Genomic DNA, 24,009 nt, shown 5'->3' on the forward strand with positions numbered 1-24,009 from the left:
TCATTGGTCATTGGACTCTTCATCGGACCCTGAGGGACTAATTGAGAACCTCCTGAGTATTCCGAGGTCGGACAGCTTCTCTCGGAAGCTTCTACACAGGAAGAAATAGATGAGTGGGTCCAGGCAGATGTTGGTGGCAGAGAGCCAGAGGGTGAACTCCTTGGCCACCCTCAGCGATTCCCTGATGCAGCTGTGCTTTTCTACCTGCAGCAGCGTGTAAGGGATCCGTATAATGTGGTACGGCGCGAAACAGACCAGGAAGACCACGAGCACGATAAACACCTTCACTTTGGTCTTGCGTTTCCTTTCCTGATTTGTGCTCCCAGACCTGCGGTATGACCGCATCACCTTCCAGCCTATGCACACATAACAGAACCCGATCACAACCAGCACGATCCAAAACAGACAGTTCACCGCCAAGTTTAGAGCCTGGTGAAAGTCTCTTCCCGCTTGGGTCTTCATCTCCATGCAGAACTCCAGGGACGTGTCCGAGGGCTCCCGGCTGGTCAGCGCTATCGTGGGCAGGACGGCCGTGGCCAGCAGCACCACCCAGGTGGCGGCGGAGACGACCCGGCCGAAGAGCAGGCTCTGGTGCAGCCGGCTGCCGCACACCTCGGGCCGGACCACCTTGAAGAAGCGGTCCAGGCTGATGAGCCCCATCAGCACGATGCTGATGTACATGCAGTAGTAGAAGAGGACGCTGCCGTAGCGACAGGTGAACGCCCGCAGGCCCAGAGGGGCACCGGGGAGGTCGCTGGCCGTCCGCACCGGCAGAACCAGCGTCATGAGCAGGTCGGCCGCCACCAGGTTCTGCAGGTACACCATGAAGGTGGACTCGGTTCTGAGCCGCAGCAGGATCCACAGCACCGTGACGTTCAGCACCAGAGCCGGGACGCAGAGCAGGAAGAAGAGGCCTGCCAAGATCTTGGTGACCACATCCTTATCGATGCCACAGTCCTCTTGTGCTGGAGACGGGCCTGTGTATTCCAATGCATTCATTGTATCTAGACCAGACAACAGTCACATAAAGCCAAAGTGTGTCAACAGATGTCTGAAAGGCATAAGGACCTGATCCACTGTAGACGGTTGCATTTGTATGGAGGCGTTTGCATATTTGCTATTTGCATTTAAAATATTAGTGGTTACAGAGCAGGTTCTATGTAAAACATGGAGCACAGTATGCTTTTCTGTCTATATTGCATAACGTCATACCTGCTCTTACACAACATGCCTGCTCGTCATTATCACATTTAAATCGTCTTGGTTAGGCCTCATCATTAACACAACACTCTCCAGGCAGAATGGTGACTTACGGCGAGAAGAAAGTTGGGGATACTTAAAATCCGCTGCCTCTCATTAGCCGAGAGCACGTTGTCCTCTAGACATGAGCTACTTGTGTAACGGTCTGTTTGTGCTTTAGGATGTGTTTGTGTGTGTGCGTGTTGCGGAACTTTCCTGCATCACAATCTGATGTGATAAAATTTTGGCATCCTGTTTGTAGAGAACATATGTGGGAAAGTGTCAACAACTTAATGTAATTGAGTCATCATGACTCAGGGATGCAAACAGCTCGCTTTTCGGCGCCTCCCGCTTTTTTCACGTCGCTTTGTGGGACTTGTGTGAATCATGCAAATCCGAAGAGTTTTTTTTAGAGGGGGGGGGGGGGGGGGGGTCTGTAGATAATTGAGATGCAGTAAGTGAAGAAGAAAACAATTCTTTCTACTTCGAAGTTGTCCATTGAATTGCGTGTGACAAGGGGAACCATCTAATGACATCAAAGAATTCACTGAGGGTAGCGACGGAGAACGGTAGAAGTCTACTTTGCCTATGGATAACCAGATTACGCACCTTTACGCATGTCCTCCGCTTGCCATGTGGATAAAGTTAAGTTCGTCATGCACACACCTCTGGATGGGTTATAAAAGCTGACTCTGCTGATATCATCAATAATAAAATCAGGATTAAGATCAGATCAAACAGCTCTGTCTACCGTAACATGTCCAAAAATAGCCTTTGTCTTTTAAGTGTCGGGAGGAGCACATGTCTACTGTGGAGCATAACCTAGAATTGTTTTTTAGACTATGCCTACTTAGCCTATTATGGGAAGACAATTACGTGAGTGAGGCTAATTTGTCATGTTATGTTGTTTAGTAGTTGTATTGGAAATCATGGCCTTATTGTAGTAGTTGTTAATTTATGTCAACATCGTTTGAATTGTAGCAATGTGGCTAATCGCGATTAGCATAATTTTGGTTTAGCCCTTATAATTTTTTGCATTTAGATTACCAACCAACTATATCCTCTTTTTGTATTGGCCTACTATGTTTGGATTAGATGTAGCTGGCAGTGCAGCAACCTGCCTTGACAAAAAAAAACTTGTAGGAGTGTATGGGACTTGCATAAAGAATAGCTATAGTATAGAATATAGAACACAATAAAGCAATGTTGAGAAGAGCTAGTCTTATAGAGGAGCTGGTTGGACATTAGCTTATAAAAAATAGTATTCCCATCATTTGTTTGTACTTGGCAGTAATTGTTTTGTCTATATTATTAGTGGTGTGCCAATATTTCACTGAAACCTTAGAATGTGTAGGCATGGGCTAATAGGCTATGTACGCCTAAACAGCAAGTTAAGGGGGATTTTGCAATTTGCAAAAATCATTTTGGACAAAACAAAAAAAGGTTGCACTGGGTGTTCTTTCAAGATTTCAGTGCCCAAACATTACTACGATGGCTTTTTTTCGGCATACACTGCATGCTCAAGGTGCAATAGTTTGCCAAGATGATGATGATGGTACAGCAACTTTGACTCAGAGTAAAGGTAGGCTACTGAACATCATGACCCCCCTACATTCACCGTAGTGACCATATAGGCCTTCCTCCAAGATGCTCGATACCCATAATGCACCACCCCACGGCCACCGGCGCCACACTGCGCACCTAAGCACACCTCCCCCCCCCCCCCCCCCCCCCCGCTCCGAGGCTCTCTCTTTTTTGACCACATGTGTGTTTGCATCCCTGATGACTTAAACACAGTTATTACTTCTACTAAGATGGATTCATTGGTCAAGCGATGATTTTAAATGATGAAAGCACATTTCACTTTGAAAGCATTGCTTTAGCAGGGCATGAATGGGACTCTGGGAAGTGTAACTGCACCCTAAAATATGTGTTTTGAGCTGTTGATTGATTGAAATTACTCATAACTGGTGACTTACACTATTACCAGGGTTAATATTGACAAAAATTGTGTTTCCCGAGAAAAGTAACATTTTGTATGATTTTGTACTGGAGATATAGCTCTCCGCTACAGTACAGTATGTTCCTATTCAAGTGAATGGGGAGCACTGATCTATAAAGAATACCTGGATAGACTATCTCATTGTTGCTGACCCATCAACAATGAAGCCAATGGAACTGTCCCGAGTGGTCCCATAATGGCGGCGAGGTGTTCCAATTCCATTGTTGCAGAACGGCAACATTCTTTTACTGTCTTTTACTGTCTATGCATTCCTATGGCAAGTGGTCCCATAATGGCCGCCCCCATGTAGGCTTCAGAATTTTGACGTAGATGCTCTATCCAGGTATTCTTTATAGATCAGTGATGGGGAGGCATACAGGAGTCCTCCATGCTTTCCCCAGTCACAGCGCCCTCTGTAGGTTCACTTGTGCATCTCAGCTTATACTCATAATACACTCAATCCTGCAAAGGAAGGGAGCTCTTCTGTGTCTCAGCTTATACTCATAATACACTCAATCCTTCAAAGGAAGGGAGCTCTTCTGTGTCTCAGCTTATACCACAGACTCTATACAATAGGATTATATTATATTATATAGGGTATATAGGTATATACTTATTAGGGTATAGGTATATAGGATATACTGTGGGATACACTCAATCCTTCAAAGGAAGGGAGCTCTTCTGTGTCTCAGCTTATACCACAGACTCTATACAATAGGATTATACTTATTATATAGGGTATAGGTATATAGGATATAGGATATACTGTGGGATACACTCAATCCTTCAAAGGAAGGGAGCTCTTCTGTGTCTCAGCTTATACCACAGACTCTATACAATAGGATTATACTTATTATATAGGGTATAGGTATATAGGATATAGGATATACTGTGGGATACACTCAATCCTTCAAAGGAAGGGAGCTCTTCTGTGTCTCAGCTTATACCACAGACTCTATACAATAGGATTATACTTATTATATAGGGTATAGGTATATAGGATATAGGATACACTCAAGCCTGCAAGCTTTGGAGCTGTCAGTCATACATCATTTAAACCTTGCCCCAGTTTGTGCTGTGAGATGGAGCTCATTCTGTGGTGAGGTTTGCAGACACGAGACTCGGTGGCACAAACCACTCGTGCTGAATGTAGAACTGAACCAATGATGTGCAGAGGACCGTTGGCACAAGAACGTTGAGACATCTAGGTCGAGAATGTTGCTTCCGCGTTTACTTTTTCAGTAAATGATGTCACATTTCACAAGTTTGACACCTCAGCCAAAGGAGTGTTTACAGTCATTTCCCGCATATACGCTGCATTGTGTATAAGCTGCAGGACAGTGTTTTATGCACGTAAAAAGAAACAAAACCATATTAACACCATATTAACTGCCCCACTGCATTAACCTCATAGCTTAATAGCTTTTGCAAAATCAATATATAAGCTGCGGCTAATAGTTGGGAAATTACGGTATAGTCCCTGGATAATCAGTTCTACAAATGTTCCTGTCCTGTTCTGGATATATAGATAGACACTGTAGATAGATAGATAGATAGATACTGTAGATAGATAGATAGATAGATAGATACTTTATTGGTCCCCAAGGGGAAATTCAAGGATGTCATATGAAGGATTCGTTGTTCTGGCTTCACCCACAGCAGAAGTGTAAACCGAGAGAGTGACCTGGCAGAACCGTGTTATCCCTAACCTGCCCATTCATGTGATGTTGCTTACAGAGACTGTGATCTGCCTGGGATGTGACGATAAGAAAACCCTTCAGAAGCACATACATTTCTAATATCTGCACCTTTATGCGGACATCTGTGTTTGTTTGGTGTGTGTTGTGTCTGAAGTTTGAGAGCCCTGCCTTATTCTCTGAAGCACTCACCACTAAACCATATCTCTCACTTCCTCACTGTTCTTACATGCAGCTTATGACCTTTTTTTCTTTTTTGCAGAAGTTCTGCCAGTCTGAAAGTCTGCTTGGGACATGCAGACATCACACGGTAAGGCTCTTAACCGGTGTTTCTACTTTAACTGAAATGTTGTATAACAGGACATTGTTGCACTATAACAATAAAATAATAATGATATAATAAGTTATAATGAGGTGCACCCAGACCACTTCAGGGTTTTGAACACTTTAGTCATACATTAAGTGGTTTGGTTCAGCTAATACAAAAGGCTATAAATAACAATGACTTATGAGTGTTTATTACTTTATTTACTTCATGACTATATTCTTGAAATTGTGAGTTTAATGCAAAATGTCAAGTTTAATCTTATGATGGCTATTTTGTTTTTCTTCATATGTTGCCCTAATATTCCATGATATATTACTGTTATCTCTATGTGTGTTAGGTATTCTGAGTCAAACGCACTTAATGCAATTAGCCTATGAGAGAGATTACATCTCATATGGTCACACCTTCCTTACAATATGGATTTCTTCCAGTAGTTGCAGGGTGATGGGTTAGTTATATGTATGTATATATATGTCTATGGGTTAGTTAATGTGCATAATGTACATGTACAGAGAACTGTGCTGCTCGCCCAGGCAGGAAGAGAACCAATTAATCTCAGCATTAAAAATATATTGTTTTATTTGTACATAAAGCAAACAAGATTTAGCCATTTGCACGAAAAGCATTGAATGGCTACAGTGTTGAACTGAGTGAATAGTTGAGTGGCAATAGCAGCAAATACCCGACAAGAAGATCTGTAAATAATGTAGGGTACGCTATTCATTTTCATAATGTAATTATGTTATTAAGTTATTAACTGCAAATATGTCCCTATATATAAGTCTCTGAATATGTCAAGTTTAAAATACATTCAGTCGAATGCCTAAGCATTTGTTAGCAAAGCCTATGTGGGGAGCACATGTATTTGATACCATGCTAAAGGTGACTAAAACGAGGAATATACAGTAGAATCATCATTTGACAATTGATCTTAATGCCCTTATTCAAAAATGAGAATTGAAGATTGTGATCGAAGAATGTATTGTAAATAAATAAATATTCCAGTTAAAAATAAGAAAAGGTATTTTGAACAGGTACAAATGCCCATTTAATCCACTCTCTGTTAGCCTGTTTGATGCTCATTGAGCTCAATGCAAATCACACAGGCTATTAAGCTAACTGGAAAAAAATACAATGGCAATGTATATATATATACTATTGTATCAATTTGCTGCATTAGCCTCAAAATGTATCATTATTAATTAATTCTCTATTATTGTTTTAAATGTACAGCACTTTGAGCTGCATTCAGAGTATGAAAGGTGCTATTCAAATAAAGCTTATTATTTTGTTTACAATAACAGGGCATTGCAGTCATGGCTTTATCTTCAGACTGTGGGATCGACCTTGACGCCGTCAACCTTGCATTCAAATGCCTCTATTTCATCTTGTTTGTGCCGGCCCTTGTGCTGAACGTCATGGCAGCCTGGATATCTTGGAATCTGAACACCAAGTCGTCGTTTGTCGTGTACCTGAAGAACCTTGTGGCGGCCGACCTTCTGATGACCTTCATCATCCCGCTGAGGGCCGCCGACCGGCTGCGTGGGTCGGATCCGGCGCTGCGAGCCTTCAACTGCCAGTTCGGCAGCGTGCTCTTCTACCTCTGCATGTACGTCAGCATCGTGCTGATGGGCGTCATCAGCCTCGACCGCTTCTTCAAGATCGTGCAGCCCAGCGGGAAACTGCTCGGCCAAAGCGCCTTCTTTGGCAAAGTTGTCTCCGCAGTCGTGTGGGTCGCCCTGCTCAGCACCACCACCATTCCAACCATGGCGCTCACCAATGAGGACCCTAACAGGAACAGCTCTAACAGAAACAAAACCGCGGAGATGTGCATGGCCATGAAGAGTCAAGTGGGGAAGGACTACCACTCTGCAGTTATATCATTCTGCAACGGCATCTTCTTCGTCGTGTTAGTCATCACTGGACTCTGCTACACGGGCATCGCAAAGAGGGTCATCGAGTCGCACCGAAACTCCGGGAGCGCAAACAAGGAGGGGAAGCGAAAGATCAAAGCTCGAGTGTTTGTCGTCCTGGCGGTGTTCCTGGTCTGCTTCGCGCCCTACCACATCACACGCATCCCTTACGTCCAGAGTCAGGTGGTCAACAGGATTAACTGCAACTGGGCCGTGCTGAAGGCCGCTAAAATTATGACCCTTTGGCTCGCCACAACCAACGTCTGTCTGGACCCTCTCATCTACTTTTTGCTCTGCAAAGCCTTCCGGAAGAAATTGTTGGAAGTCAAGATTCTTGGGCAGTGGTTTTCCACTACGGCCCATATCAACAGTGAGGAGACTTCTCTTTGAGCAAGTGGAAGTCACAGCACTCTGTGGCGACAGCTTTTTCACACCAGACTGTGGCAGCAGTGACAGTGGCTCACTGCACGGGACTGAAAGTTTCCTTATTTCCTAATCGCCCATGAGCGAGTCATCGTTTATTTCCCATGCAGCTGATCTGTTTTTGCTTTTGTAGATAACGGTACATTCAAGTTGAACACATGGTTGTATGTATCATCTGCGTATAAATGATTTAAAGTGCATATTTTCAAATGAAATAGAGCCGAAGTGCTTCCTCAAGTTATTGTGTTCTATCCACACCAGTTCTAATGAAGCATTTGTATTGTGACACCGCTGGTTTGGTGACCTTTGCACTGTTGAATGACTCTTCCCATAATCCTGTGCCCTGAATGTGAATAGAATGATCTGTCCTTGTCTTGTAATGAAAGGATAACTCTCACCAAAATGCATCCTAGGGCTTTTTTGTACCCGAAACAAAAAAACGTTCACTTAAAAGCATCATTACGTTTTAAGTTTAAAAGTGGCACTTCCAATATAATCATGCTTTTAAACTGAAGTTTGTCTTCACCAAAACACCGTAGGATGCATTTTGGCCAGAGTTATCCTTTAAGTGGATATAATTCTCCATAGTGCCCAATGATTAATTAGTCTTAGCTCTAGATCATGTCAGTGTAACTATATTATCCTGCAAGATGTGACAATATTTAAAGACGTTTTGTGATTCATATCTTTCAACTGATACTGGTATTGAGCAACTCTATGCCTATAATAGCAGCACACTGACCTCTCACTTCTCTATAGCCAGGGGACACTCGTGTGATCTGGGCACTTCAGTCTCCAGTCTGAAACTCAAGAATCATAGTGTTCTGTGGCGTGTTTCTTTCCCTGTTGAATGTGTGAGAGTCATAATGTAAATTAATGTAAAATGATTTAGCTTATGTCTATGCTATTATTTAAGTTTTAGAAACGAAGACTGTTGTGTGTGTGTGTGTGTGTGTGTGAAATATTTTCCATATTTGTTATTGGATGAAAGGCAACCGTCTGACGTTACTGGCTCAGAGCAGTAAAAATGTCCAGTGACGTTGTGACAAGTCTTTGGAGCGCAACAGTCCTTGACCGTGACTACACGGAATTGTGATTGCATCTGTAAATTGCTACAGACTCTAATATAGCCTCCTTATTTTACATTACTAAAGAATGTCTTAAAAAGAAGTCTCGCGTCATTGACTCACAACTCAAGAAACTAAGGAATTCCGAAACTGCCCCTACAGAATGCAAACCATGCTGTAAATATCTATGCACACACCATATGAATACATACTGTAAAAATGTACATAACATGTTTATTCATTTACTTTCATTTCTATAACAAATGTTACTCCTTTTTTCAGATTTTCTAGTTGCATGTAATAAAACAGCAAAAAAGGTTTGTTCTTGGTGTCCCCCTACACTGTAAAAAAAATAAACTACAGTTGTTGTTCTAAAACACATTTTCATTGTAATCTGACTCAAAAATACAATTTTGACATAGAACAAAGAAATACACGTTTGTCCAACTCATTTTTCTTAGAAAATGGTTAACAAGGATATTTGATTTACCAAAACACGTTTTTCTTAGTTTTCCTCAACTTTCTATAGACAGTAGCACTATCTAACAAGAATTTTTAAGTTTTCTTTACTTTATGTTCATGTTGACACCTTCTACGGGGTTTCCCTTCCCCTTTTACCATGGGCCCAGCGTTTTTCCTTTTTCACTTCGAGTTTGCAAACGAAGTTGAGGGCGGACTTCAGAGTTTCACATCAGGTATTTATGGTTCTTTCTTTAAATTACAACTTAATAGAAGGCGTATGTGCAATTTTTTGGTCGGTGAACTAACATGTGTCGTATATTTAATGTATTCAACCGAATTACCGAAGTTATGAGTTGCATTTTAGTTTGCTAACTTCTTGCTAATTTCTGAACTGTTCTGACAAGATGTTCCATGCACTGTCAGGGTAGAATCGCTAAAATGTTCATATTCATTGGACATAGATGTTGTGAAAGGACCGCAAGAGTTGCAAATGTGTTCTAGTGTGGTTATGGGGCGTTTTTGAGTGGGCGGAAGTTCGCTTAATCAAACAGTACTAAAGTGAACCGCTAGCTACAACCCCTGGCAAAAAATATGGAATCACCAGTCTTGGAGGATGTTAATCCAGTTGTTTAATTTTTTAGAAAAAAGCCAGATCACAGACATGACACAAAACTAAGTTCATTTGAAATGGCAACTTTCTGGCTTTAGGAAACATTAAAGGAAATCAAGAAAAAAATTAGTTAATCAGTAACAGTTGCTTGTTTTCGACCAGCCAGAGGGGAAAAAAATATGGAATCATTCAATTCCAAGGAAAAAAATATGGAATCATGAAAAACAAATTGACAAAAGAACACTTCAACGCACCACTAGTACTTTGTTGCACCACCTCTGGCTTTTATAACAGCTTACAGTCTCTGAGGCATGGACTTAATGAGTGACAATCAGTACTCTTCATCAATCTGGCTCCAACTTTCTCTGATTCCAGTTGCCAGATCAGTTTTGCAGGTTGAAGCCTTGGGATGCACCATTTTCTTTAATTCTACTACAGATTTTCAATTGGATTGAGATCCAGACTATTTGCAGCCCATGACATTGACCTTATGTGTCTTTCTTCAAGGAATTCAACAGTTTTTGCTCTATGACAAGATGCATTATCATCTTGAAAAATGATGTAATCATCCCCAAACATCCTTTCAATTGATTGGATAAGAAAAGTGTCCAAAATGTCAATATAAACTTTATATAATAAATAATAATATAAGCATTATTGAAGATGTAACAATCGCCATCTCCCCAATGCCTTTACCTGACATGCAGCCCCATATCATCAATGACCTTGTTTTTTTCAGGCAGTTGTCTTCATTAATCTCAATGAAATGGCACCAAACAAAAGTTCCAGCATCATCACCTTGCCCATTGCAGAAACGCGATTCATCACTGAATATGACTTTCATCTAGTTATATCCACATTCCAATGAGATTTATGAAGACAACTGCCTGAAGAAAACATGCACATTTCCTCAGTCGTTGATGATATGGGGCTGCATGTCAGGTAAAGGCATTGGGGAGACGGCGATCGTTACATCTTCGATAATGCTCAATCCAATTGAAAATCTGTAGTAGAATTTGAAGAAAATGGTGCATCCCAAGGCTCAAACCTGCAAAACTGATCTGGCAACTGGAATCAGAGAAAGTTGGAGCCAGATTGATTAAGAGTACTGATTGTCACTCATCAAGTCCATGCCTCAGAGACTGTAAGCTGTTATAAAAGCCAGAGGTGGTGCAACAAAGTACTAGTGGTGCGTTGAAGTGTTCTTTTGTCAATTTGTTTTTCATGATTCCATATTTTTTTCCTTGGAATTGAGTGATTCCATATTTTTTTCCCCTCTGGCTGGTCGAAAACAAGCAACTGTTACTGATTAATTATTTTTTTTCTTGATTTCCTTTAATGTTTCCTAAAGCCATAAAGTTGCCATTTCAAATGAACTTAGTTTTGTGTCATCTCTGTGATCTGGCTTTTTTCTAAAAAATTAAACAACTGGATTAACATCCTCCAAGACTGGTGATTCCATATTTTTTGCCAGGGGTTGTAGTAATAGTGACAGTTAGCTAAAGTGCTAAATGGTGGAGGGAGAGTTTTTGCCTGCGTGTCTTCATATAACTGAAGTGGAGGGAGAAGTAGCACGAGACTGGGCTATGCCAGGGCAAGGTTTTGGGGTGGCAGACATGACTGGCATATTATGCTGCCTTGATTTTGCATTTACAGGTTTACTCTTGATTCGACTGTTGAGTAATTGCTGCAACTGTATGAAGTCCTTCATAATTAAGATAATAGGAGTGATGCATATAAAATATAGATAGATGCTAATTAGCTGATTTAATTCTCATTGAGCTCAATGCAATTCAAACTAGCTAATTAGCCAACAGCTAATAACTGACATTAAAGCATGCTTTACTCTTAGTATAGTGTTGACATGGGGTTATTTGAATTCCAAAGGCCAAGGGGTCTTTATCATGGTGCATAGTGTCCTGGATCCATGAAATAACTGGCCTTAAAAATAAAAATAAAAATCCCCTATGGGAATTTAACATGGGCGTTACAATACTTATGACCCCCTGTATTTTAAGGAAAACATTTATTTATTTACAATACATTATTCATTCACAAAGAAAATTAATATCCTTAAAAGTCGAATAGTTACTCATTGTTTCATTTAAGGCATTAAGATAAATTTCCAAAAGATGATTTTATATTTAACTTTAAGCATGCGTTCTAATACTTTTGGAGGGCACTGTACTGTCCCGTGTTGCTTTAGCTTCTGATTCACTGTCATTTAAAAACGTAGTCTTTTCATTCAAATTATGGCATGAAAATCTCGTAATTTATTGGCAGCTTTGGGCACTGGTAGGGGTATTATAATTATAATTGTTTTGTTTTGTTATTTTGTCCAGATATACGAAGAATTTTACCGGATCACCAACAGAAACCTCCAGGCAACTTGGAATGCATCTCTGGACAAGTATGCTTCTCGCCTGATAAAACTGTATCGAGCCAGGAAGTCAGCTTTTGGTCCAGATTTGGAGGAGTTGCTGAACAGATGAGGTGGGTAATGTTTTCAAACCGAAACAAATAAAAAATACTTTAAATTATGAAAATCAATCAAACATTTACAGTTTATGTGCATAAATAAACAGAGATTCTTGATTTGAGTTATCTTGCTGAATTGCTGTCTGTCTGTGTGTGTGTGTCCCATGGTTGTGAGCACATTCACAGGTAACGGACGTTGTGCGTCATCGAAGGACCGCAGCACTGAGAGGCCTTCCCATTTTTCTTCAAGATGATGCATCAGACTTCTTTCTGAAGTGCTTGGTGAGTCAGTCCAGACCAATTTGTGAGTATAGATTTGCAGTGCTTCTTTCATATCTTCCAAGAAGCTGGATACTTATTGTTGATCTCTTTAGCCTTAATGTGACTTATTGTGGGGTGTAGGTATCACTAAAAGTGTTGCTGTGTCTGTTTTTTCCTCAGAACACAGACCCTGAGGAAGAGGTGGTTGAAGGAGTGCCAGTTGGAATACTTACCGTCTATGAAGATGATGATAGCGCCACAGCACCACCAATAGTGACCGAAATCGCTGTCGTCTTGGAAGGGGCAGTAATAAAACACGACCTACCTCACCTCGCTGCTGCCTTCGGCTACCTGTTTGGCCTAATGTATGTTTAGTGTTCTTGTGCAGTGTGTAGGAACTCTGACTTAACACCAAGTTAAACCGTTGCCAATGAAGAGAGAGTCCGTAGTAAGATTCAGCGTTTACTGACGTTTTTCACATTCAAAAGACATACGGTGAAAACTGTGAACAGTACAAAATACAAAGTATCAGTGTGTGTTCTTGTGAAAGAACGTAGCATTAAACAATGTATCTTTCCCCGTTAAGCACAGTCTAAAATGTTACATTTGTTTACCGTTACTAAGGTAACCGAAGGCGTTGTTTAACATGCAGGCTACTGTAAGATAGCAAAATCGCTGCTAGGTCAATAACACACATCATTCTAGTAATACTATCATTGTAATCATTCAGTTCATTCTTCGATTCATATAATATACACATGCAAACTTACGGCATTGCTTCTTAGGCTTTGCGCAGTAGTTTAAAGTTAAGTCTCTTGGCTGTCTGTCTGTCTGTCAACCGGGTTCATTTGTCAACGAACTATCAATGGCTTTAGAACGTCTTTGTCGGCAGACGTAGCATCAATGCATAACAAGTTTACAATGCATAACAATTTTAAAATTACACTAGGTAACTAGGTAACATAAACAAGCAAATGAAATGCAGTTGTCAGCTTCTTAAATAATAGTAATGAAAGACAATTGGCCATCAAATCATTTCCAAGCAATAATAAAATAAAGAAATTTGCTTTAAAATAAAAACAGAAAGGTAAATGCCTTAAAGGCAACACAGTATGCAATGGACAAGCTATCCAGAAAAGATGAGGTACACTTTTGAGGCCATCCAGACCATCTTTTTCGAGCTTGGTTCAAAATGTTCACAGCGCACACGTTCCTCGAAAGACAAGCTTTTGCTGTGAAGTCTGATGATGGACACACACATAAATGGACACACTGCTCTTCTCTGCCATTTACTACACACACACACACACACACGAAAGACCAGCTCTCAAAAAGCTCAGTTCATAGGGCGCAATTTTAATATGTAATTCATAAGTGTAATATGCAAATTCCCACACACACGCACACAAATAAACATGCACAGTCACACACATAGCATTCATTCTTAGACCTAACTCTCACACAAACACACAGAAAAGACCAGTTCTCAAGCTCAGTTTGTAGGGCGCAAGTCTGTGTAATTTCAAGTGTAATGTCTGTTTTCTCACACACACAAGCACACACATAAACACACAATCACACAGATTTAACAGTCATTTTCAGACCTCCCTCACACACACACACACGAGGAAAGACCGGTTCTCAAGAAGCCAAGTTGATAGGGTGCAAGTCTGTGTAATTTCACAAGTCTAATGTGTATTTTCCCAAATGGTGAATAAAAGTTTTTTTCACTACACTTCCATTTGTTGTGTGATGTGATTTGTTGAATGATGGGGTGTGGTGAAAAAGGATCGGTAGAACTCGTAAAACAAAGTTGGTGAAACTGAAAATCTGTGTTGTTAGAACTTAATATAAACATGCAAAACTCAAAAGCCTGAGTTAGCATTACTCAAAACAAAAAATTGCCAGAACTTAAAAATCTGTGTTAAGTTAACCTCAGGATACTTAATATAAGCATGCAAAACTCAAAAGCCTGAGTTTGTATAACTCAAAACAACAATTTGCCAGAACTTAAAAATCTGTGTTAAGTCAACCTCGGCCTAATTTAAGTAAAGAGAACTCAAAAAAACGAATGCATCACGTTGCCTAGAAAATTTGAGTACTGTCAACCATTTTTTTTTTTACAGTGTACAGTTGAGAAGCACAATAATAAATGATCTTGTTAGACCTAATATAACTAGATGTACTGCAATGCGGTACGACATATGACCACTGATTTGGTTCTATCAGCAGATGAAACTTAGCAGTCATGCTAACTCAGGCGTTTTTACATTGTATTTAGGCAGAGACTATTTGCACCCGGGTGGAAATAATCAACAATACTATTTACACCCGGGTGTATTTATACTAATGTTCATGAAAATGCATTGTCCCTACTAAATAAAACTGAATAAATAAATCTACTCAATCCCCTGCTCTTGCAACTTTTGTGTATGTAAATTAGTGTGTGCATGTTTGTGCTATTAGTCTTGTTGTCTTTTGGACCCAAAGTAGGACCCATTGTGTTGCAACATTTTAAATCTGCATTCTGCATCACTGTGTCAATTCACGGGGACAACACACAAACATGGCACAGAATTAGTAATAGAATGAAATAGAGCACCTTGTCCTCAGGTTAGTCTAATAACAATGTGTATAATGTTGCCTCTGCTTTCTCGAGCAATTTGGCATTCATCTGTTCTAAATTAATAACAATCAAATGTTTTGAAAAGGGAAATATTGGAAAGGGAAATAGTGGTAAGGATTGATAGCTCTTTCTCGATTCTGTGGATGGTAGTGCATGGCCGTTCTCAGTTGGCTGAGCGATTTGTCTGGTTAATTCTTTCTTGAATTTCCCCTTGGGGATCAATAAAGTATCTATCTATCTATCTACTGTATCTATCTATCTATTGGAGCTCTGATGCCACCTCCTACAGTGCTCAATGAGAGCCTGAGACATAGTAATGTGCACACTGAAGAGAGAGCATAAGATGAACGGAGTTCCACGAAAACTTGGCTGTGTCCGCCTTACCCACCTTTCAGGGGGTCGTCTTGTCAAAACAAAAAACAAACTAGAAAAGCACTCAGAGAGCGCAGACCTCCGCCTGTATTGTTCTTCCTAGGTTGTCATACAGTTGAACCTAAACTATTCAGATCGCCACCACATGGCCATACCATGCCATTACACGCCTATAAGCGAAACACATAAACGAGTCAGGAATCCCGACGGAATTACGGATCACTCCCAAAATGTAATCGTTTCTTCCTTGGGTCATGTCTGACATTCGGGGGTTCTCAGTTCCTCTGGGATTTCACAGACCTTTTTAGAGATTATAGCAGCCTAAAATGCCTGCAACTTTAAAAAAAAAAAAAAAAAAGAAAAGAAAGAAATTGAGATGGAAGTTGTGGTATTTTTAGGCATTTGTTGCAAAAGAAATTGTGGGAGGAAGTGAAAATTGCATAAATAGTTGCCTTGTTTGGTAATTCACAAAGCAGTATAACCTTTTGTAGTACTGACCAAAGAAGCCTGTCCTAATAGATGGCCTCATGTCACATGGCTCAATACATTCATTTGGAATCTTTCTTGGATCATCTTGGAGATAAGTGCCTTATTCAACTTATTCAATTCTATAATTTTGTTATGACTGGACTGGTCTTTAGAGAACAGGTTTTTTTTTTCAATATCCATCGTTCAGATGACTGCTGCTTTTTAATAGCCTAGAAATCTCATGTCATAATTTTGTCACGAAAGTATGTTGATATCTACAGTATCCTTGCCTATTTTAATTGGGTAAACTGAAATGGTCATGTTTTCTTAAAATGGGTGTACAGTACTGCGTAGTCCTAGCCTGGCTAGCGCCTACCACTTCTCAAATGAGATGTGGTCTGGCAACCAGATGTTAATTTTCTCGTATTTGAAAAAAATGCCCAGATCCGTTCATTGGGCGCCACGGATGTATATCAAATGCGTCTGTGCATAGCTCATCATGGTCTTGCTTTCTCCCCTGTTCTGTGATTGGACGCCAACATCAGGCGAACATTTTGGTGTTAGTTTCCAGACTGCCTTAGCAGCGTGAATGAAATCACTGCACAAGGCAGGATGGGAACACCCAGGCTAGTGTAGTCCACTGTTTTAAAGTGTAATTCCACATACATTAAGATTACACCACTGTTTTAAAGTGTAATTCCATATACATTAAGATTACACCACTGTTTTAAAGTGTAATACATTAGGCCTTACACTCACTTAACCACCAACACTGTCATTTCCTGACTGTTACATCATGCTGACACATGCACAACTAATAAAAACGTTTGCAGAACTCCTAGGTCTGTCTTCAAGCATGCTGTTGTTGCTAACTTGACATGGTTTATGTAAGTAAATAATGGCAATTTGTGTATTTTTATTGTTCACTGTTTTATTGTTACATTGTGTCACACAAAACATTGTGTTAAAATTAGTTACTTTACAGCAGGTCTGTGGTTTACTTTTATAACTATGAATAAATATGAAGACATGGCCATTGGAATTTTGAGTGCATATTTACTGTATGACTAAACATTAAATATGCACATAAACATTACAGCAAGTAAAACAACTAGTATTGATTTGTGAAATCTTTTTTAAACTCCTGTCCAAAAGTTTCTTAAAACCATGACGATTGATCTTTGATCACAGAGAACACATGCGGTCATGGATTCCTCTTCACTGCTGGACTGTGGGATCAACTTTGAGACCATCGATCGTGTGGTTGTTTGCCTCTATTTTATTTTGTTCGTCCCTGCACTTCTGCTGAACATTATGGCAGCCTGGATCTCCTGGAATCTGAAGTCCAAATCGTCGTTTGTCGTGTACCTGAAGAACCTTGTGGCGGCCGACCTTCTGGTGACCTTTATCATCCCGCTGATGGCCGCTAACTGGCTTCCTGGGTCGCCACAAGGACTACATGTATTTAACTGCCAGTTTGGCAATGTGTTTTTCTATCTCTGCATGTATGTCAGTGTCGTCCTGATGGGCGTCATCAGCCTCGACCGCTTCTTCAAGATCGTACAGCCCGGTGGGAAACTGCTCGGCCAAACTGCCGTCTTTGGCAAAGTGGTCTCTGCAGTCGTGTGGGTTGCGATGCTCGGCATAATCACCATTCCAACCATGATACTCACCAATGAGAAGCCCAACAGAAACCAATCAACCAATGACACTGCAGGTCTGTGCATGGCCATGAAGAATGACCTGGGGAAGCAGTACCACCGTGGGGTTAGCATTTTCTGCAACTGGATATTCTTTGTCGTGTTAGTCGTCACCGGACTCTGCTACACGTGCATCGCAAAGAGGGTCATTGAGTCGTACAGAAACTCTGGGAGCAAGAATCTCAAGGGGAAACGAAAGATCAAAGCTCGAGTGTTTGTGGTCCTGGCGGTGTTCCTGGTCTGCTTCGGCCCTTACCACATCACACGCATCCTCTATGTGCAGAAGCAGATGGAGAATAAGCTCAGCTGCCACTGGGCGTTACTGAAGGTGGCTAAAAGCGTCACGCTGTGGCTCGCCACCACCAACGTCTGTCTGGACCCCCTCATCTACATACTGCTGTGCAAAGCCTTTCGGGAGAAACTGTACGAGTTCAAGATATTTGGACGCTGTAGTTCCACTTCAACCCAGGAGAATACAGAAGACACATATCTTTGAAAGGGTGGAGATGTTAACTCCCTGTGTCAAGAGGTTTTCTTTTTTTCAGAGTGTAATAATATTGATAATAAGCTATATTTGTATACTGTAGCATCTCTCATACACAGAATACACTCAAAATGTTTTAACATTTGGAGCAAGTTATTGCGGTAGTATGCGGACGTTTAAGGAACACAACCGGCTGCCAGATTTCCAACCGTATGCGAGAGTATGCAGTTCAGTCCATTTTACAAATTAATTTGACAAACAGGTGAACAGTATACGTAAAATCACATCAACAGAATGTGAAGAAACAACAATGTTGACGTAATCTGTAATCTGTCCTCCATCCGTGTCGCGCAGATATTCACTTAAGTTAGCAGGCAAACCAGCTAGCGCCAGGTCGGTTGTCTTGTAACACCAGTTTGTATGTGTGGCAGCTGTATCAAATACAATTCAAGCTCATAAACAGTGTCTTGAGGTTCCATTCAGTACAACTCATGGCTGTATACTTCTCAAATGATCTGACGTGAAATTCGGTCAGCCCATCATGTGATCCAGATGACCTTTAGGAAGTGTGTTCTGCTGACCAATTATTTATTAATTTGTCATCCCTCTCTATCTCTCTAGTTTGCCATACCACTTTGCCGTCACTTGGCATTCTCAAGCTATTCTGTAACTGATTTGTTGTTGTTATGCATTAATTCAGTGGGAACCAGGGCCGAGGAAGGAAGGGAGGATATATAAAAAGATGAATGAGAGGCACCAAGTACATATGATCCAGATGACCTTTTGTAACTGTTTTCTGCTGACATTTTATTTATTAATTTTCAGTTCTCCTTTTCCTCAGTCTTTGAACTCACACTGCTCCTGTTCCCAGAACTTGTATCAATAGCACAATCAATGATGTGCCAGAGAGTGTCTTTTCTTCTCCAAGACCAGAGCACACACACACAGGCCCTTTCTGAAACCCATCATTCCCCCTCATTTCCCCTCATTTAGTGATGTGGCCAATGAAGCGAGGCCTCGGAGCTTGTGTCGAGCAAAAAGGGGCGTGCCAAATGAAGCCCCGGTTCGAGGCTTGTGTCGTTTCCATAAAGATCACATGACTGATGACAAATGAGGCCTCGGTTTGTGAGTGTGACGTCTAAAGCTTCATAAAGCCTACCTTACATTGACAGACTTTGCAAAGATTTGGAAAAGATTTTTGAGAGACTACAGTCTCAGACCCTCTCACATCTAAAGACAATTCATCCAGTTTCTAGTCACAGGCCAGTCTCAGATTAGGATTGTGCAAAGACTGTGGGTCACTGTTTACAAGACTGCTACAAGATTCCTTCAAATTATTTCCATCGTGCATATCAACAGGAACTCATATAAGCGTTTCTGCAGCATTGCTGATGTGTGACATCACTAACAGATATAGAGTTGTCGTGTCCCCCCCCCCCCCCTTTATGTTTGGTCCCCGGGGGCCACTCCACCCCCACGCTGGTCCCGAAATAACTGCCTGAAGCGCGGCACCGATGACAAAATGTTTATGGTATGTAGGTCTCAAGAGCCCGCATCAACTTAGCTTATAACCAGTAATTTGTGATTTGCACCCCCATGGTAAAAAATGAAAATGCAATATTATATTGCTGTCATCGCCCTATCTTCAGCTGAAATGTTATGAACTGCACCAAATTTCACGTGTATGATTAACCTGACATCCTCTGGGAGTATGCCAAGTTTTGTGGAATTTCATTCATGGGGGGCTATAAAATAAATCAATTTGTGTACAGTTAGTGACACCCATCGGCCTGCAGATGGTGCTATTGAGCATTGGGTTGCTGGTTAAGAATGACACACAGGCTTTGTCTGAATCATAAGTACACACGCTGGGCAGCGTGCATTTTCCAGAAGTTACGTCAGAATAGACTGTCCGAAAGTCAAGCGCTCTCACTAGATGGGTACTTCGTTTGGCGTGATTTCCAAGCGTGCATTGATGCATCTTTTTTGGCCTCAGATATCCCATAATCCATTGCGCAGCGCAGGTCAAGCTCCACACGTCATGCAAATCGTCAAGCAATACACCCCCCTCCCCGAGTCAGGTGACGCCAACTAGTTTGTGCTGTCCAAATGTAGGGACGCATACTGAGGAGCAAGCTTACTGAGACGCTACTGGAAAGAACGGTACTATCCAGCGTGCGCCCTTGACAATTGGACACAGCCACACTCACTCACACGCACACCCACAGATTCCACACACGTATGCAATGCACGCACACATACACACACAGACACGCACAGACACACACACACACAGCAGACTGCAGACTCTCTTATACACAAAGCCAAAATCACAGGCACACACTCATTTATATACACATGAGCTGCAAGAGTAGGAGATATATGCATATAAATTGCATCTAGTTATTTGCTTATTTTTAGTTGAAATGTATCATACATATTGACATATTGGTCACCTTTTTCTAAAACGTGGTGCTATAGAGTAATAGTGAATAAGAATACTTTAGTTGTTGTTGGTGTTGTTGTTGTGGATATCTAAGAGCACAGGATGTGTTCCTCCCAATGACAGTTACAAAAGTGTGTCACAGATGTTTTCAAAGATAACACCGTGCTCTTCCGCCTCTTTGCAAGTGTGAGGTAGCATTCGCTGAAATTTGCCACAGTAAGAAGATCATCCATTGACCAAGTAGCTATAAGACCGTTGGCATTTGTCATACAGGACACGGTAGTCATGGCGTCCCCTTCTCCACTCCAGGACTGTGGGCTGGATCTGCAGACGGTCAAACTGGTGATCACATGCCTCTACTTTGTGTTGTTCATCCCCGCTCTCCTGCTGAATGTCACGGCTGCTTGGATCTCCTGGAAGCTGAAGCCCAAATCTGCGTTTGTCGTCTACCTGAAGAGCCTCGTGGCGGCTGACCTTCTGATGACCTTGATCATCCCGCTGAAGGCCGGTAGCGAGATGCCCGGGGCCCCTCAAGGCCTGCGAGCCTTTGCCTGCCAGTTCATCAGCGTGTTGTTCTACCTCTGCATGTACATGAGCATGATACTGATGGGGCTCATCAGCCTCGACCGCTTCTTCAAGATCGTGCAGCCGTGCGGGAGAAGGTTCGGCCACCATCCCCTGTTGGGCAAGGTGGTGGTCATCATTATGTGGACTCTCTATCTCAGTGTGAACACCATACCCACTATGGTCCTCACAAGCGGAAAGCCCAAAAACAACACTGCAGAGCTGTGCATGGCCATGAAGAGTGACCTGGGGAAGAAATACCATCATGTCCTAGTTATTGAAAACATTGGGATTTTTTTCGTCATATTGGTCGTTATTGGATTCTGCTACACATGCATCGCAAAAAAGGTCATCGAGTCGTACCGAAACTCTGGGAGCACAAACGAGGCGGGGAAACGAAAGATCAAAGCTCGAGTGTTTATCGTCCTGGCGGTGTTCCTGGTCTGCTTCGCCCCTTACCACATCACACGTTTCCCTTACGTCCACCGACAGGTGGAGAACAAGATTAACTGCCACTGGGCTTCACTGAAGGTGGCTAAGAGCATAACTCTGTGGCTCTCCTCGACTAACGTCTGCCTGGACCCCGTTATCTACATATTACTCTGCAAAGCGTTTCGTGAGAAGTTGTATGAGCTCTGGATATTTGGGCGCTGGACCAGAGCAGCCCAGGAGAACACCGAGGACGCTTCAGTCTGAAAGGGAGTTCAGTTCTGCACTTATAGCTTATAGCCCTGGAGAACACAGAGGACGCTTCAGTCTGAAAGAGAGTTCAGTTCTGCACTTATAGCCCAGGAGAACACCGAGGACGCTTCAGTCTGAAAGGGAGTTCAGTTCTGCACTTATAGCTTATAGCCCAGGAGAACACAGAGGACGCTTCAGTCTGAAAGAGAGTTCAGTTCTGCACTTATAGCCCAGGAGAACACAGAGGACGCTTCAGTCTGAAAGGGAGTTCAGTTCTGCACTTATAGCTTATAGCCCAGGAGAACACCGAGGACGCTTCTGTACTGCACTTATAGCTTCTCCTTACTTGCTGCGTTAACATGAGAGCTTTAATTCAGAATAAACAAACTTAATTCTGAATAAAACTTAATTCCACTTTAAAAAAAAAAGATAATGTAAACGCTTATTCCGCATGAAAATGATTATTCGGAATTAAACTTAATTTTGAAGTATGTGGGTGGTTTATTCCGATGTTAAAGCGGAATTAACTAATTCCTTGATCATGTTGATCATCACCTTTATTCCGCTTAAAGTTTATTCTGTTTGTTTGGCGCATGCTTGTACGAGAAGGAAGAACAAGAAGTGCATGCTCGTTTCATTGCAAATTCGCATACGTGAAGCTTGATATTATTCGCAAATTCGCAAACTAGCATACGTGAAGCTTGATATTGTTCTCGAGCTGCTGGTTAAATAGTAGGCCTGTTATCAGAATGACTTTGAAAACAGTTTTTATTATGTTATTGTCCATGCTGTAATGTTAAGCCGAGATGACAAAAAAGCCGGTAGCCAGCTAGAGTTTTTTTTCTTCCGGTAGACCTTAATTAGGCTGCGTTCATGCACCGCCTGTCCAATCGGAACCCTTCCCGACCCCCAGACGTTGAGTGGAATAAAATAAAGCCGAATCAACGTATGTTCCGTAAACACCAATTCGGAATTATTATTTCTATGTAAACTCGAAGGAGAATACTTCAATTTCGAACTATTTAATTCCGAATAATTAATTCGGAATTAAAAAACATCATGTAAACGTGGCCACTGTGAAGCTGCAGCTTTGGGTTTGCTGAATTGACACATACGGTTCTGCAAACTAAAGTATTATTGTTATTATACTGTTATCTTGCCATTCTCTTCACTTTTCAGTTGTGATCTTGACACAAACTTTAATCAACAGGGGAAACAAATGTTCATATTATTTTGTGGTCTGTAAAATATACTATTTATAGGTGGAATATAATGAAACATAAGGAGTAAAAGAGCTGTCGCTAGCCACAATGGTCACAAGCTACAGCCATGCCTGCACCTCCATTTGTCAGTTTATAGTCCATATTGTCCATTAGTAAGGAAGTGAGACAGAGGGGGAGTTGTGTTTGTGTGAGCCCGCTGTTGTATTTCATGCAAGCTGACATTATACTTGATTAAATGTGAATGCGCAGTTAGCATTTTTACCTATTATCTAGCTATTACAGTTGTAGTCGTTGACTGTACCATTTCTTTTCTGATCATTAATTGAACATTTTCAGAAGCTTTACCCCTTTGCTGGTACAGTACCTTAACCTGAATAGCATGGCTGGGGTGCCCACTCTGCTTAGTAGACTAGGAGTGCTTCCCCAAAACACTGGGAAAACGTGAGCCAAATTCAATAGCTTATATTTCTACTACATGCTTCTAGTGCAATTCTACATAGGCCTACATTTAGCCTTAGGATTCTTGCTCTCTCACTTAACCACCAACGCTGTCATTTCCTGACTGTTACCTAATGCTGACACATGCACAACTAATAATACAAACCGCTGTACACCATCACACAGGGGAAAGTACACTTTTTTTTCACACTTTTTTACACTTTTTTTTCTGTTGCTAACAGTAAATAATTAGTGCATTTCCATGTTAGGGCCACCATAGTTTCTTCCTTTTTATGTGATACAGATACAATTTACTACCAGGACTTATGGTGGAAGCAGGTATGTAGTGGTACAAAAGAGGTGGAAGCAGGGGTGTAGTAGCCTCGCGAGCCATCCACGTACTTCCGGCCAAGGATTGCCTCCATACGAGTCTGGCCGTGCTCCTCTGTGGAGCATTCTGCTCGGTAGAATTGTAACAGAACGCCCCCCCTCCAGAAAGCAGCCAATAAACGAAGAGACGGGTTGGT

At 41.5% G+C, this 24,009-nt stretch overlaps 4 protein-coding genes across 4 annotated transcripts; 3 read left to right on the top strand and 1 right to left on the bottom strand.

Annotated features, from left to right (window-relative positions):
• Positions 1 to 999, bottom strand: LOC134099248 (P2Y purinoceptor 13-like). The gene has a single exon (XM_062552037.1). It carries the CDS (start codon positions 997 to 999, stop codon positions 1 to 3), a length of 999 nt encoding a protein of 332 aa, XP_062408021.1.
• Positions 1,000 to 5,127: 4,128 nt separating this feature from the next.
• On the top strand, positions 5,128 to 9,004 carry LOC134100150 (P2Y purinoceptor 13-like). The gene is made up of 2 exons (XM_062553223.1): positions 5,128 to 5,248; positions 6,571 to 9,004. Exons 1-2 carry the CDS (start codon positions 5,168 to 5,170, stop codon positions 7,567 to 7,569), a joined length of 1,080 nt encoding a protein of 359 aa, XP_062409207.1. The 5' UTR covers positions 5,128 to 5,167; the 3' UTR covers positions 7,570 to 9,004.
• An 8,186-nt stretch (positions 9,005 to 17,190) lies between these two features.
• On the top strand, positions 17,191 to 18,548 carry LOC134099932 (P2Y purinoceptor 13-like). Its single transcript, XM_062552966.1, has one exon. The coding sequence runs from the start codon at positions 17,261 to 17,263 to the stop codon at positions 18,140 to 18,142; it is 882 nt and encodes a 293-aa protein (XP_062408950.1). The 5' UTR covers positions 17,191 to 17,260; the 3' UTR covers positions 18,143 to 18,548.
• A 2,303-nt stretch (positions 18,549 to 20,851) lies between these two features.
• On the top strand, positions 20,852 to 21,836 carry LOC134099249 (P2Y purinoceptor 13-like). Its single transcript, XM_062552038.1, has one exon. The coding sequence runs from the start codon at positions 20,862 to 20,864 to the stop codon at positions 21,834 to 21,836; it is 975 nt and encodes a 324-aa protein (XP_062408022.1). The 5' UTR covers positions 20,852 to 20,861.
• Positions 21,837 to 24,009: the final 2,173 nt, after the last annotated feature.

This window comes from Sardina pilchardus, chromosome 13, assembly GCF_963854185.1.
Source record: "Sardina pilchardus chromosome 13, fSarPil1.1, whole genome shotgun sequence".
Lineage (NCBI taxonomy): Eukaryota > Metazoa > Chordata > Actinopteri > Clupeiformes > Clupeidae > Sardina > Sardina pilchardus.

What these genes read in the sequence shown, in the direction of transcription:
- LOC134099248 (XM_062552037.1), bottom strand. Translation starts at nt 999, where the DNA reads ATGAATGCATTGGAATACACAGGCCCGTCTCCAGCACAAGAGGACTGT.
- LOC134099249 (XM_062552038.1), top strand. Translation starts at nt 20,862, where the DNA reads ATGGCGTCCCCTTCTCCACTCCAGGACTGTGGGCTGGATCTGCAGACG.
- LOC134099932 (XM_062552966.1), top strand. Translation starts at nt 17,261, where the DNA reads ATGGCAGCCTGGATCTCCTGGAATCTGAAGTCCAAATCGTCGTTTGTC.
- LOC134100150 (XM_062553223.1), top strand. Translation starts at nt 5,168, where the DNA reads ATGCAGCTTATGACCTTTTTTTCTTTTTTGCAGAAGTTCTGCCAGTCT. An exon ending in GGACATGCAGACATCACACG is followed by an intron (nt 5,249 to 6,570) that starts GTAAGGCTCTTA and finishes TTACAATAACAG; the next exon opens with GGCATTGCAGTCATGGCTTT.